General features: G+C 36.0%; 1 protein-coding gene across 5 annotated transcripts in view; it reads left to right on the top strand.

Moving 5' to 3' along the window:
• Positions 1 to 13,667, top strand: part of SBF2 (SET binding factor 2) — a 326,647-nt gene that overhangs the window by 180,917 nt on the left and 132,063 nt on the right. For all 5 annotated transcript variants that reach the window (XM_082317789.1, XM_082317787.1, XM_082317788.1 and 2 more), the window contains one exon: positions 58 to 163. In XM_082317789.1, coding sequence (XP_082173915.1) covers positions 58 to 163 — 106 coding nt within the window. The remainder of the gene's footprint in view (positions 1 to 57; positions 164 to 13,667) is intronic.

Genomic DNA, 13,667 nt, shown 5'->3' with positions numbered 1-13,667 from the left:
TTGTTTATTCTATATAAATTAAATTTATACTCAATTAAAAAAAAATTCTTTCTACAGAAATTGTTTTCTTTGGGAGCTGGAGACCGACAACTGATACAGACTCCTCTGCATGATAGCCTTCCTGTTACAGGCACCAGTGTGGCTCTTCTCTTTCAGCAACTGGGTATGTCTAGGTCTGCTTTGAAAAAAAATTCTTTTTTTAAATTACAGAATGAGGTATTTACTGTTCTCATTAGTTCAAATCGTGTGCCAAGAAAGCTACACGGTAAATATTAATTTCTTTTGAATGAAAGAATGACTAATAGTGCTTTTACCCCCTAATCAGACATTCGTATAACCTTTTTGTACATCCTGCCTGTGGTAAGTTATCTCCAATATTATCTAGTATCTGTAAGTGTACTGTGAGCAGAAGTGAGCCTGGCCTCTGTTTAATTACAAAAACATTCATGTAAAAAGATTGCCCACCCCTTGGATACTGTACAAACTCCAAGCAAAACCAAGGAGGTTAATAATGAAAGTAGTTTTAACTGAAAAGGTTAGTAGAAAAGATACCATGTGCTGATATTGGTAACTATGTGGAATTCATATTATTCTGTTGTTATCTATTATTCCCTATCTTTCAAGAAGATGATCTAACACAATCCTCATCAAAAGCTTACTTGTTCATTACAATTACAACATTGTGTCACTGTTACCTGGGTACCTCAATACTAATTTGACGTCTCATTAAATTTTAACACTCTGTTAGTCTTCTTTCTGTTGGTTTGTGAAGTGACTTTGAAGCGCAAATTTATAGCAGCCATGGATAAGGGTGCAATTAATAATCTTTTCTGAACTCGTGAACCTCATGTTTAGTCTAAAGTAATCAAATGGCCTCAGAATACGTGTTGTCATCCATTCTTCTCATAAATGGACAATAAGAACGGATGCAAACTGGAAAAAGAATAGTGGAGTAAGAGCTTATGTCACAGGAAGCGATATCAGATTTGATGAGCACAATGCCATGTACTACTGATAAGATTTAATTGTATCATTCCACAAATAATATTATTCCAAAAGGAATATTATTATTTTGTTGATAGCAGTTTAAGAAATGCTGCTAGCATAGTATAGATGCTACTTATGTTTACCAGAGTCCCTGAGGTTTTACTTGGCTTATTATGTCAAGATTCATTAAGATTACTCTGATCAGATTGCAGGCAATGTTTTAAATGTGGATAGGCCCAACAACTTTTCCCCTTTTCTGAAGATATAAAATATGGTGTGAGGTACCATAAGTACAGTGTGATATCCCATGTGGTGTGCTCTATAAGTACGCTATGTGATACCTAAGTTGAGGCAGTTTATTTCAGGCGACTGTAGTGAAGGTTGCTATAAATTCACAGGTCTGAAAATGTTAAAGAAAGCAAAGCTTTTAGCTACTGCTTAGATAGGTTAGCTACCATGTCTTGTAACACTTGGCTTTTGTATCGCAAATTGGGATTGTAGTGTTTTGTCACAGGATCAGTCCGAGGAAGACAACGAAGACAAATAATCTGAAAAGTCACTGTATGCATCAAATTTATAGAGGGAAACTGTGTAAAGACGGAGTGGGAATGTAAATATTTAAGAGGAAACAGAGGGCCATCTTTTCCTCTTATATTCTCAGTAAGAGTATGTTTGCAGAATGAGCTTTTTTAAATTCCACTCGTGTATAAAACTTCCATATGAGAATTTAAAATTGCTTTCATACACATAGGATTTAAATTAATATTATTAACCACATTTTATTAGTGGGTACATATATACAGATGGATGTTACGTAACTTTCTAAAGATACTATACATTTACTATATACTGAAAGGTTTGGAGTGTAACCAGGACTCCTAGATTGTTACACTAGCAATCAATAATCCTTTACCTTTCTATTTTGAAACTGTGTAATTCCTTATTAGCTTATATACACTTTCCAGTGTCTATACCCCTGATTTTGTCTACCATCTCATCTTTCTTTTCCCGTTTTCCATTAGCCTTCTTGCTGTAAACAGTCTGGTTTCTATGGTTTTGCTGCTCTTCCGCCTTCTTTTCTGAGTTACAGTAAGTGTTTGGAGGTCCAGTCTTTCTTGCTTTTTGGTGGCTTGTAAGAAGTACGAGTCAGTACGACCATGCTTACCATGTGCCCTTTCCAGTTACGGTGCACAGAAGGATATGAAAGTCAGCAGAAGGAGGGGGAGAGAAAGGGAGATATTGAAGGAGAACTTGCTCATTGCTCACAATTCTGGTTAGTGACGCTTCAGCTGGCCTGAAGAAACTATGTGATTATAAAACTTGGCAAATCTTTACAAAGAGAAGCTATAGGCTTACATTCTGTTTCCCTGAGGAGATGATACAAATTTGTAGTAAAAAAAGAATTGTCTCAATACCCCTTCTTTTCTGTTGTGGCATAATTTTCTCTTTTACAAGACTATTGAAACTATTAGGAAGAGCTTGTCTAATCGTCTTGCATAGGTCCTCTTCCTATCTCTCTCCTATTCTTTGGTGGGATGAGTATGGTAGTAGTTGCTTGGGAACGGGCCTGAAATTAGTTAAGGAATAGGCAAATAAGTTGGCAGGTAGATATTTTTTTTTTTAAGCAGCTGCTTGAACCCTTTGCAAAAGAGACTTACTTTTCCCATCTCCTATTTCTGACCACTGCTTTTGTGGGTTTGTTTGTTAGTGGTTCCCCCCCCCCCCCATGTGCCTCAGTTCCCAGCTGATGTCCCTCTCAAAGTTTTTGTGTCTAAGTATCTGGGGTTATAGCACAGTGGTAGAATCACCTTGTATCTCTAAGGACACAAATTTAAAAATGTTTGCATATTCATAGTGTACATCACTTTACAGAATTGCAGATAGTTCCTTTCACATATAGGTGGTGGACTGTCATCATCGTCTTAAGGCCAAGGTTTGTTAATGCTAAATTTCTGTTTGGATTTACTAAAAGAGAGTTGTTAATACAGCTACATATGTCTGTTTGAAATGGTTGTTGAATATAAAAAGAGGACCTGGAAATACGAACAGACTGTTTTAAATAAATTCTCATTTATTGTCACTTTTCATGTAGTCTTATGAAGAGTTAAAGGCAGTGAGTCCGGAAGGATGTGGTAGAACCTTTTAGCTCATCCCTTTGATAAAGTTTATTTTTCTAAGATAAGGCCTAATCCTTTCCTCTGATGATCATAGTTGAGCTTGTCAGGAATTTTCTGTGCTTTTTCTAACAATATTCACACTTGCTCTATTTCTCTCATTCCATTTGAACAGGAGCATAATGCATATTTGTCTCTACCAACCTGGACAAAAACATTCTACTTCTGTTGTCCAGTGTGGTGTTGGATAGTTACTTTAATGACAGCTGTTATCCCATCAAATGCTTGTGTTTAGGACACAGATACTGACTGGGCTGTTTGTCAAGTAACGACATGTTCAGTTACTTCTCTTCTGGTACAAGTCACTTTATCCTATTTAAATTATTAATAGAAAATTTAAGAGTAGCTAGAAAAATATTTGTGAATTGTATAAACCACCTTTTTAAAAATAGCTATTTCTTTGAAGAAGATGGGCAGCAAGACAAAATTTACCACTATGAATAGATACAAAAGTAATTTCAACATTTATTTTGAGAAGTATTGTGCAATAATAGTCTCATCATGCTTTTTCTGCTTGGCAGGATAATATTGTGTCAGCGGATGACCCTCCCTGTATTACCAAGTTCGCAGCATATCTGGAAATAGACGTTATTTTTACTTAGGCGTTAAACTACAGTTGGGAAAAACATCCCCAAAGGTTTTAAACTTAATAATAAGGAACAGCAGTGTTTGACATTTTAAATCATAGATTCTTCTTTTATTTAAAAAAAAATAATATATGGGAATAATGTGACAAAAGCCAGGCCTGTAGTTGGATCACTACACCTAAAAATGATTTCAACAACAAGGATTAGCTGGAAAAACAGTAATCGTAGTTACTTTTTAAAATTATCTGTGGTAGCTAGAAGACTTTCAGTACTCTTCTATTTCTCATTGTCTGTTAGGAAGATGGTAGGTATCTATAAAAGCTTCAAAACACAGTAGCCTTCTTCAGGCTCAAAGGAGATTTTGCTTATATTTTTCTTCTCTCTCACTTTATTAACAATACATTCCTGTGTTTCTGCCTTAAGCTCTTTTCATTTCTCCAAACTCCAGCCCTACTTGCCTTCTCCGTTTTGCTGGCAGTATGATTATTCAGCACTGCCATATTCAGTCATTTGTATCTGAGACATACACCTCCATCTCCCCAACAGGCAGTTTTTTCCAAAGCACCTAAGACGCACAATGATATTAGGGACCTGAGCAGCAAAACAAGAATGTAAGGTTTAACCAGCACTTTTAATTTTTGCATGTTTCAAGGACTGGTAGCATAAATCGTACTGATTCTGCTAAGCTGAGCAGAAGAATTATGAAGATTTATTTTCCTGAAGAGTTAATGTTTTCCCCTACTTTCCAAACACTTAATAGAAGGCGAAAGAGTTTTCCTTCCCTTCCTTCTTGTTTAGTCTCTTATCTGGGCTGTTTTCCTATCTTCTTATTTCCTCTGTTCCATTTCATTTGTCTGTGCTGGTTTTCTTCCTCATATCTTTAATTCACCACTCAAGCATTTTCAGTAGAACTCAGGCTGACTGTCAGCAAGTAATTTTTTAAGTGGCAAAAATGAAACTTTGAAGTAAATTCTACTTTGAATCTTCTGGATGAAGACACAAGGTAAGGGTGCTTTTGAATTCAGGGCTGTGTAGAATAGAGATTAAATAGATGGAACAGGATGAAGATGAATGGTAATGCCAGGTTGAGCCAGGTTGCTTGGCGAGCTTGTCTTTCATTTGTCCAACCTATGACGTCTTCTTCATGAGCGTGAACTTGCCTAGTGATCACTGTGACTGACCTGGCTGCCATTGCTGGACCTGATCCTGACCCTGCTGTGCTGACTTGAATTCCTGGCTTGACCTCAGACCTTCCTCATCACTATGGGCTTGTCTGGGTATCTTGACTTTTGGCTGAACCTAGCTGCTGTCAGCAGACCTACCCAACTTATCTTTCTCTGGGTACTGTGGGTCTCTGCCACTTGGTGAGGGCACTGCCCCTTCCCGCTTTGTTTCCATACTTGGCACCTGCCTTGCCTTCTGTTATGGAGCAGTGTGCCGTTGCTGGTCCCTGGCAGCTGGTGGTTCTTCAATTTTCACTGTTTACCTTCTAAAAGTCTTGAGAAAGTTGATATTTTGATATTAGTTCTTCACAATAGGTTTTGATCCCTTTCATACTAAAAATCAAACTTTGCAAGTCCTACAAGGATGTAGCTGTGCACCATTGGTATAGTTTGACCCCAAGGAAGAGATCTTTCTTGATCTTAGTATGCACGCTGGTCAGAGTTTCAGCATTCCGCAATAAAGCTGGCTTCATCCGTTAACAACCTTTCTAACATTTTATTGCTTCCCAGCACACTACCTCAGAAATTACGATATGAGCTACTGGAGCACGATTGTTTATGTATCACAAAGATAAACATCCCACAGTTCAGCAAGTGTTGACCTATGGCGAATGCAGAGAAATGATCTGGTGGAGGTCATCTGTAATTTTTTGTTTCAGTTCTAAGTACAAAGAATCACTGTGCTGAGTCAGACCTCAACACCACTAGACAGCAGAAAAGTTCAAGTGCGAGGTGTTTTGCTTTGCTGAAGAAAAGGAAGATCTTGTAGTCTACTGACTGTCACAATGTAGGGTGCAAATTAGTAGACATATATACTGAAAGAGTGCAATATTAGCAGTGCTGTCAAAGGTAAGTGATTTACAAGGCTGTTACGGTTAAACTGCATCCTATATAGGTGAGAGGCTGAAAAGTTGAATGTGACATGTAGCTTAAGAGCAAGAGAACCTGAATGCTTGAGTAGAGTGCACTCTCATGTAAGATCATAAGACACTGCCCCTCCATCATAAGTCCTTAACTTATTTTCTTCTTTTATGATAAGGAAGGGCTTAAATACCAAGGTGGAGATTTTCTAGAATAATTGAACCCAAACACCATTTTGCATTTCTGATAGTCAACAGCAAGCAGGATGCAGATATTTTGCTTTTCCCAGAAGCACCCAGTTGTGCCGTCTTATGCTTGTGGATATTGGTTTCAATCTCCCTTCTCAGTAATCCTGGAATTTGACTTTCTTCTTGCTGTGCTAGCATAAGCTACCTGGTTGCTTCTTCACAGATAGTCTTTAACTTCTGCTGTTGATGGTTCTTTTAGCTTTTTAGAATGTGTAAGTCAAGTAGAGGAACTGCATTCTGGACTACACAGTATTGTTTGAGAAAGAGCCCAATTGTATTAAAGGTATTTCACTTCCAGTACTGTGAATGGAACTACTTAAATAATTCTTCAGTTTCAGAAAACACTAGAGTTCAACATAGAATAACTCAATACTGGCTTAACTGTAAGGCAAAGGATACATGTTGGCTAGTGGCATGATATAGGAACGACGCTGGCTTCTAGTTTGTTTTTCCAACAAAATAGGTGTACTTGGTCTGTAGTTAAACACTGGGATAATTATTCATAAAAAAGCATCAGGTAAATGACAGATCATAATGTGTGTTTAGCTGCTAATTACTTCTGGTTATATTATTGTTAATAACTTAAAATAAATTTTACCTTTTTTCTTTTTAAGAATGATCAAATCCAGGAATTTCCTCTTTCCCCAGTACATAGCTAGGTTGGGCATTTATGGTGTGTGAGCGTAAAGCAGTAACACTTGGCAGTCACGGTCAGTGAGAGATTATCTGCAGTAGTTTACACTTAGGGAAAGTAAAACTGGTTGTCTTGAATGATCTGACAATTGCTTCTTCATAGAGGGGTTAGGTGCCTGAATTCCTTCGCTCTTACCATGATGGAGGAGCTTGTATAGAACTGTAAATAATTTAGGTTGGAACAGACCCCTGAAAGTCAAAATGTCCAATCCCGTACTCTAAGTAGGCCCACCTTAGAGTTAGATCAAGTTGGTCATGTAGACACAGATTGTGGAACAACTGATGCATATTAATGTTTGGGAGTTTGAGTATTTCTTCAGGCTGTAGGCAAAAATATGTCAGAAGCTTTTAGTTTAATGTCTGTAAATGTAGTATTTTGGCACGTGGCTTAGTGTTTAACAGTCCACTTCGATATATAGCTCAGTCCATTCTTGTTCAGCTCTATCAAAAGACCCCTGAGTCTACAGCAATTCTTCTCCTTTGGCCTAGTGTTTTGCTGAACAGGGGTATCCATGGCTGCCTATTAAAGTCTCTTTGACTTTAGTTTTTATAGTGACGGTTATTATTTTATAGATTTGCACTCTCATCTGATATACCTCAAATAGTTCTTACGGCAGATGGATCTTATATGGAACCATGTCAGGGAAACAATAAGAAGTAGAGCCAGAATTTATTACTTCTGCGATTAAGATTTTTTTTTTTTTTTTTTTTTAGGTAATACTTGACATTTTGTACTTGAAAAAAAAACAACCAATAACTCTTTGTAAATAGTGTTGTCACTCTCGTATAACTTTCATATATATTTTATAAGAGTATGTAATAACATTAAAATATAATTAATTTTACCATGATTATTAGAAAATACCTATCCAATCAAAAAGGGAAAAACTGAATTATGATGTTCCTCAAATTAGCTAACTTTAGTGATAGCTGATTTTTGAAACTGACAATACTTGCAGGACATGGTATGCTTTACATTTTTATTCTGAATGAAAGTAGGACTAGTTCCACTGCTTAAAAAGTGTAGCCTCCTTTAGAAAACATAAATCCCAAAATAACCCAAAATCTGAAAGGAATATTTAAATTGTTGGTCATATTATTGCTCATATTGGCTTTTAAAGGCTACTTTTTGAAGGTTAGGTTTTTCTTCTGTATTTTAGCCTTTTATTTTGCTCCATATCATAGACCATATGTGTTACAATTTGCTGCTTTTTACGAGTATTGTTCAGAGAGAGGAGTTCATGGGTGTACCTGCTTAAGCTACAGAAAATGGTGGGCATCAAGAGCAAACTAATATAAAAAGGTCATGAATCAACTAAGGCTGGAGGATAAAAGGTGATTTCTAACCATGGGAGGAGAAAAATTCTGAAACACCTTCTGTTGCGAGTAGTAACGACAAGCAGTATCAGTACATTTAAGATGAAGATTGATCAATTTGGGATTGTCTGATGTAGTTATGACGGTAAGAGAAAAAACTCTTTCACTGTTGATAGACCCTTCAGTCTCGTATTTCTAAAGCCAGGATATATTAAAATACCCAGAATTTTTGCTTTTGACTACATTTGTTGACAGTTTGAGGAATGTTTTCTGTAATGTAATAGTTTCTCATTATTTTAATTCTGGTTTAGGGGAGATACAATGTTCAGCCTCTCATGTAGTGTACTTTATGCCAACAGATGACTATACTGAATTATTGTATAAATGGGAAAAGACATTCCTGATAAATATATATGTGTATTTGTATGGCTGGGAAACATTATGAAAGGGTCACTGCACAGTCAGCACATGAGCTGGCTTCAACTTGTTAACTAAGAAAATCCTAGTGTCTTCAACATAGAGCAAGAATTGTTTATATTTTAATACTTCATTATGTTCAGAAATAATGTAAGGGCAGCTAAGCAATGAGAGATTTAATCTGCGCAACGTATGAAGTGACCAAATGCAGCATTTTCAGTACAGTAATACCTATAACTGGGAGATGCACTAAGATCAGAGCGTCGATGTGGGGCCCTTTCCACATCTCATGTTTGTTACGAGACTTCAATGGTATGAACCGGAATGGTTTTTTACCTCTGTCAGGTTGTTTACAAACTTCTTACCCAACTCACTTGATTTTTTTTTCTTTCCATGAGATGTCATATATTATGTGATGGGAACATATATACTCTTTGTTGGAATTTAACAGCATGTATGATTCAATTAAATTAAGACAGTTTTATTGAAGTATATAATCAAGAAACTTCTAATCAGTCTTTGATCTTAATAAATTGTATACTCTCCAGCCTATGGAACCTGGCACCACATGTTGCATGAGTGGGTGCTGCTGGGTTATGTTTTAGTTTCAGTGTAAATCCCAATGGCCAGCGAGCTGCAATGAGCTCTGTAACCCAGCAAAAGAGACTTTGCTGTTCAAGCCTTCCAAGTAGATTTGTGTAGTCTGTCAAAGAACAAACAGATTACCAAGGGATTTGATGTGGCATTTACTGCTAATGGGCCCTTACTGTTGCAGCAGCAGAGCAAAAAGAAAGTGTTCTTTTAGATGCTGTTGGAAATAAAGGGACATTGTGATAGTGAATTTTGTACAGGGACTCTTCTGCACTCCCAAGTAACTGCACTTTGCGGGCAGTCACCGAGGCTTCATTTTCCCAGCAGCATAAACTGCCAGGCTGCCAGTCCCGTTTGCGAATGTCCGTTTCCAGTTGCGCAGTCCTGTCCCATCCCCTGTACTAACGTGGTGCTTGGCTCACCCATGCTGAGCTATTTTATCTCACCAAGTTAACAGAAAATATTTGGAGGGTGGAAGGAGGAAAAGTCACATCTGTTTTCTGTCAGCAGTTTCAGGCTGTGGTTTGATGCTGTGGTTGTCAGTCTAATAGCAAAGTGCTGCCAAGAGAACAGATCCATCCCTCTTCCAGCTTTAGCTCACCTTGGGCTCTTGTGAGCCTCAATGCAGGTGTAAAGAAAGCAGCGTGTGGGTACGATAGGACCATCCCTTTCAATGCTAGCCATTAGAGCAGCTTACAGTCAGGTAATGTTAAACTATTCCTTCAGTACATGCTGCTCAGCTTTTTTACATTTGTTTGTCATATATGGATACACTGAGAGCTCTGTCATTACCAGTATAATGCTGGTGCTGGGATGCCAGCCATCAGCAGACGGGATTCTGAAATGTGTTAGGAGGCAGTGAACAATATTTCTTGTAGTGTTCACTGTTCTGCAGAACAACGAAGCACATGAAATAAGATGCCTGCTTACTTTTTATCCAGTCCAAACTTGTATTACAAATGCCTTTTCTAAGGAGACAAAATACACAGTAGTTCATTTTAAGCAAATTGTAAATCTCAGAAGGAAATGTTATCTGACATAAGTAAATACTACTATTAAAGTAAAGAAACTTGAAGCTGTTTATTTGGTAAAGTGCTGTATTTAATATGCTGGTTTTTAAAAGGAAGCTTTTCAAATAAGATGAAAAATAATAAAATAATATATTACTGTTTGCTTTGTAACAATAAGGTGAAATTTTTTTTAACAGTTAAGTGAAAATTCCTTTGGAGATATTTGAGAAGAGGGTAATTTTCTATTTATAATAAGACTTCGGGAAGGACCTCTCAGAAGAGTGAAAACAATTTTTTTTTTTTTTTCCAGAGATGGGAAAAATGTAAACTCCAAAAAGCAAATGTCTAATAAATAAAAAAACAAATTTAGAAAAGGCAAAGAGGCTTACCTCTGCTTATAGAAAATACTGAAACAGATCCTACTCAGAACAGATTACTTTCTGCTGATATGAAGGCAGAAATAACTTTTCTCATTATTCCAAAGCAAACTTGATAGCAGTTAAATCATAAGGCCTTGCAAAACTTTAAATTTCAAAACTTCAGTGTTAATACTTCTGCTGAAGAGGAAGGAAAAACAGTTCTATAGAAATTTCATTCCATTTGTTCTTGTGGAATGATGTTTAAATTATTGATTGCTGTTTAGTTGCAACGTGGGCTGAGTTATCAGTATCTCAGGAGGTCAGGAAGATCTCGGACGATTTCACAAAGAAAGAATTTTTAAAGATCGCTAAACATTTTGCAGAGAATCCAAATATGGTCTTTTAAGAAAATAAAGCGACTTTTTTCACTTTTCATGTTTATGGTGTTTCACAATTTCCTTAATTGAATATCTGTGTTTTTATGCTCCATGAATATCAACCAACAATGGCTGAAGGTAGCTCTAATAGAATATCCTGATCAGCCACCTCTGTTCTTGTTGCCTTTGCATTTGTTTGATTCCATTAATATAATGCTTCAGTAGTTATGTCCCTTGAGAAAGACTTTGTAGTCCTCAGGCAGGAAACAGATATGTTTGTAATTTCTTGTGTATCCTTGACCATTTTTCCTGTGTACAGTTCAAGAATGACAATGCTCTTCTCATTCTTGGATATTTTCTTTCTAAGGATCATAATGGCATTACTCTCGCTCTGCATTGTTTTTTTTTTTAAAGGACGTTTCGTTAAAGGACATTTTTCTGCTTTAAATTAATCCAGTCAAATTATGGGTATCCATTTGCTCCATCAGGATTTAATTTGTAGTATTTCAATTAAGCATATTTTACAATCCATTACACATGGCAGTCTTTCCCATATGTTATACTGTTCTTTTTCATATTGCAGCTACTCATAATTTTGTGGGTTTAACTCTCTATTTTGCCTGTCAGCTTTGAGTGAAATATTTGCTTTTAAAATTTTATGTAAATAAATAAGATAGGCATTTATCTGGAATTAGCCATTGTAGTTTGATTCAAATCACATGACAAAAATATCCATCATCAAGGTAAAAAGTCATTAAGTATTTTCATATGCTTCTTGTGTTGGTGAAAGTGAAATGTATTGATTTCATACCTTTAGCATATACCTTCATATTTTCAGAAATTCTGCTTTGCACCTTGTGGCTATGAGTAAATAAAGATTAAAGTTTCAAGATCAGGATCTATGATATGCTGGTATCTGTAAGTGGACATCACCATACCAGGTTTCTGATGCTACCATGGCTACGTCCCATTAAAAGGCTGTCATTAACATGTAAAAGTTGTTCAAGAAGACTCTGGGAATAAAGCCTGAATTGTTGAGATTGACAATGAGGGGATAAATGTAGTAATTTCATTTTGATGTGCTGCTTCCCTATTAGGTAACATACTTTGCTAATTAGCTTATATGCAGAATAATATCCAATAGTCTCTAAAAAGTCATGGTTATAACTTTGCTTTCTATTCCTCCTGTCATGGCTTTGAATCTGTGATCAGAAAAGTTAATATTTCTTTGTTGTAAGAATTTTCCTGATTTCTAAAGTGAAATTTTAAAACCAAATTGGGTTGTTTGAAAAAGTTTTAATGCTCTTTCTGAAGTTTAAAATGTCTGTTGGTTGCTGAACAGAAATCCTCCTTTACTTTCAGACAGTTTACCATACATGAATCAATTTGGAGAGCTGGTAAATTGCAGTATCTATTTTTGATTACTTAAATAAATCAGCAGTTGCTAAGAATTTCTCCTTCACATCAAATTACAATTTTAGATTTGCTATCAGAATAAAGAAAGATAATTTTGCCTAATTGAACTGCTATAAATATTTTTTATAGCATGTGCTTACTTTTCCAATGTATCTTTTGATGTAGGTGGGAGAGAAGGTTTCACAAAATATTTGGTACAAACAATAAATTCAGGTTTCTTAAAAGAAGGAAAGTCACCCATAAAAATTTTTAGAGATGTGGGAGCATTTCAATAGCATTCTTCCACCTCTACTTAGGGAAATTGGGCAGCATTTCAATTCATTAGTATCCGTTATCCCAGTCCACTCATTCTTTTACAAAATTCTTCCATTGTGTTTTGGGTAGTGTGGGCCCATGAGGGTTATACAGAAATTCTGTATCCTGATATTAATTTTGTACAGGATTACTGTTTACTTATGATTTTCTCAGAGCTGGAATACTAGATATTTATGGGATAAACATCTAAACCGAATAGCTTCCTATTTTAGGTATCTTACTAGATAACTAAATAACTAAGAGAAGATGAGATGTGAAATGAGATGTGAAAATAAATTGTATTTCAGCAGAATAGACTATTACTCAAATGTTAATGCCTGCATGCATATAGAGACAGACAGTAAGAGAACAAAAACTTTTGTTTTAATCTGATAGTTAACAGTTCAATATTGAGAAATATTGCTTGCCACTCTCCCTATAGGAGAAAAAAAATTAATCTCATATTTGATTTGCGTGAAGATTATCTTCCCCTTAACAGCTCTGAATTTAATTTTATATGCAAACATACTTTGACATTCTCTTGGCATTTATTCTTTACTGGAATTTGGTTTTGATGTGTGTTCAGTAAAAACAAAAACAAAAACAAAAAACAAACCTACAACAAAACAAAACAAAACAAAAAAACATTTAAAATAACTAAATCTGTTTTTAGTAGCAGCTCTCAAGCCTGTCTGTATGAGCCAGACATACAGTCCGTTGCAAACCTTCAACTGGTAATGCACGTTATTATAATTCAATGTTACTGCTTTCATGTAAATTTGGCATTTACCTCCCTTCCATGTGAGTACTTTCTATATACGAAACCATTATTTGTCTGTTTTACCTGCCATTGTCTTTTCTGCTTTATTGAGAAAACTCACTCAACACACTCATAAATCTTGAGCTTATCAGTCTCACTTTGTATATGCATAGCTTTAAAACTGCGCATATGAAATGGTTTTGCACATCTCTCTTTCAGGGATGAAGATCTTATTACCTAAATATTTTATTAATAATTGTCTTTAGCTGTCTTACTGTCTCTGGAAAAAAAAAATCGCCAATCATGGTCACTCAGTGTATTGGCAGACTTGTGTTTGAAGGCTCAAGAAATCC

This window comes from Platalea leucorodia (genome assembly GCF_965183815.1).
Source record: "Platalea leucorodia genome assembly, chromosome: 7".
NCBI lineage: Eukaryota > Metazoa > Chordata > Aves > Pelecaniformes > Threskiornithidae > Platalea > Platalea leucorodia.
Note: the sequence above shows the minus strand (reverse complement) of the source record. Positions and strands in the feature narration are given on the sequence as shown.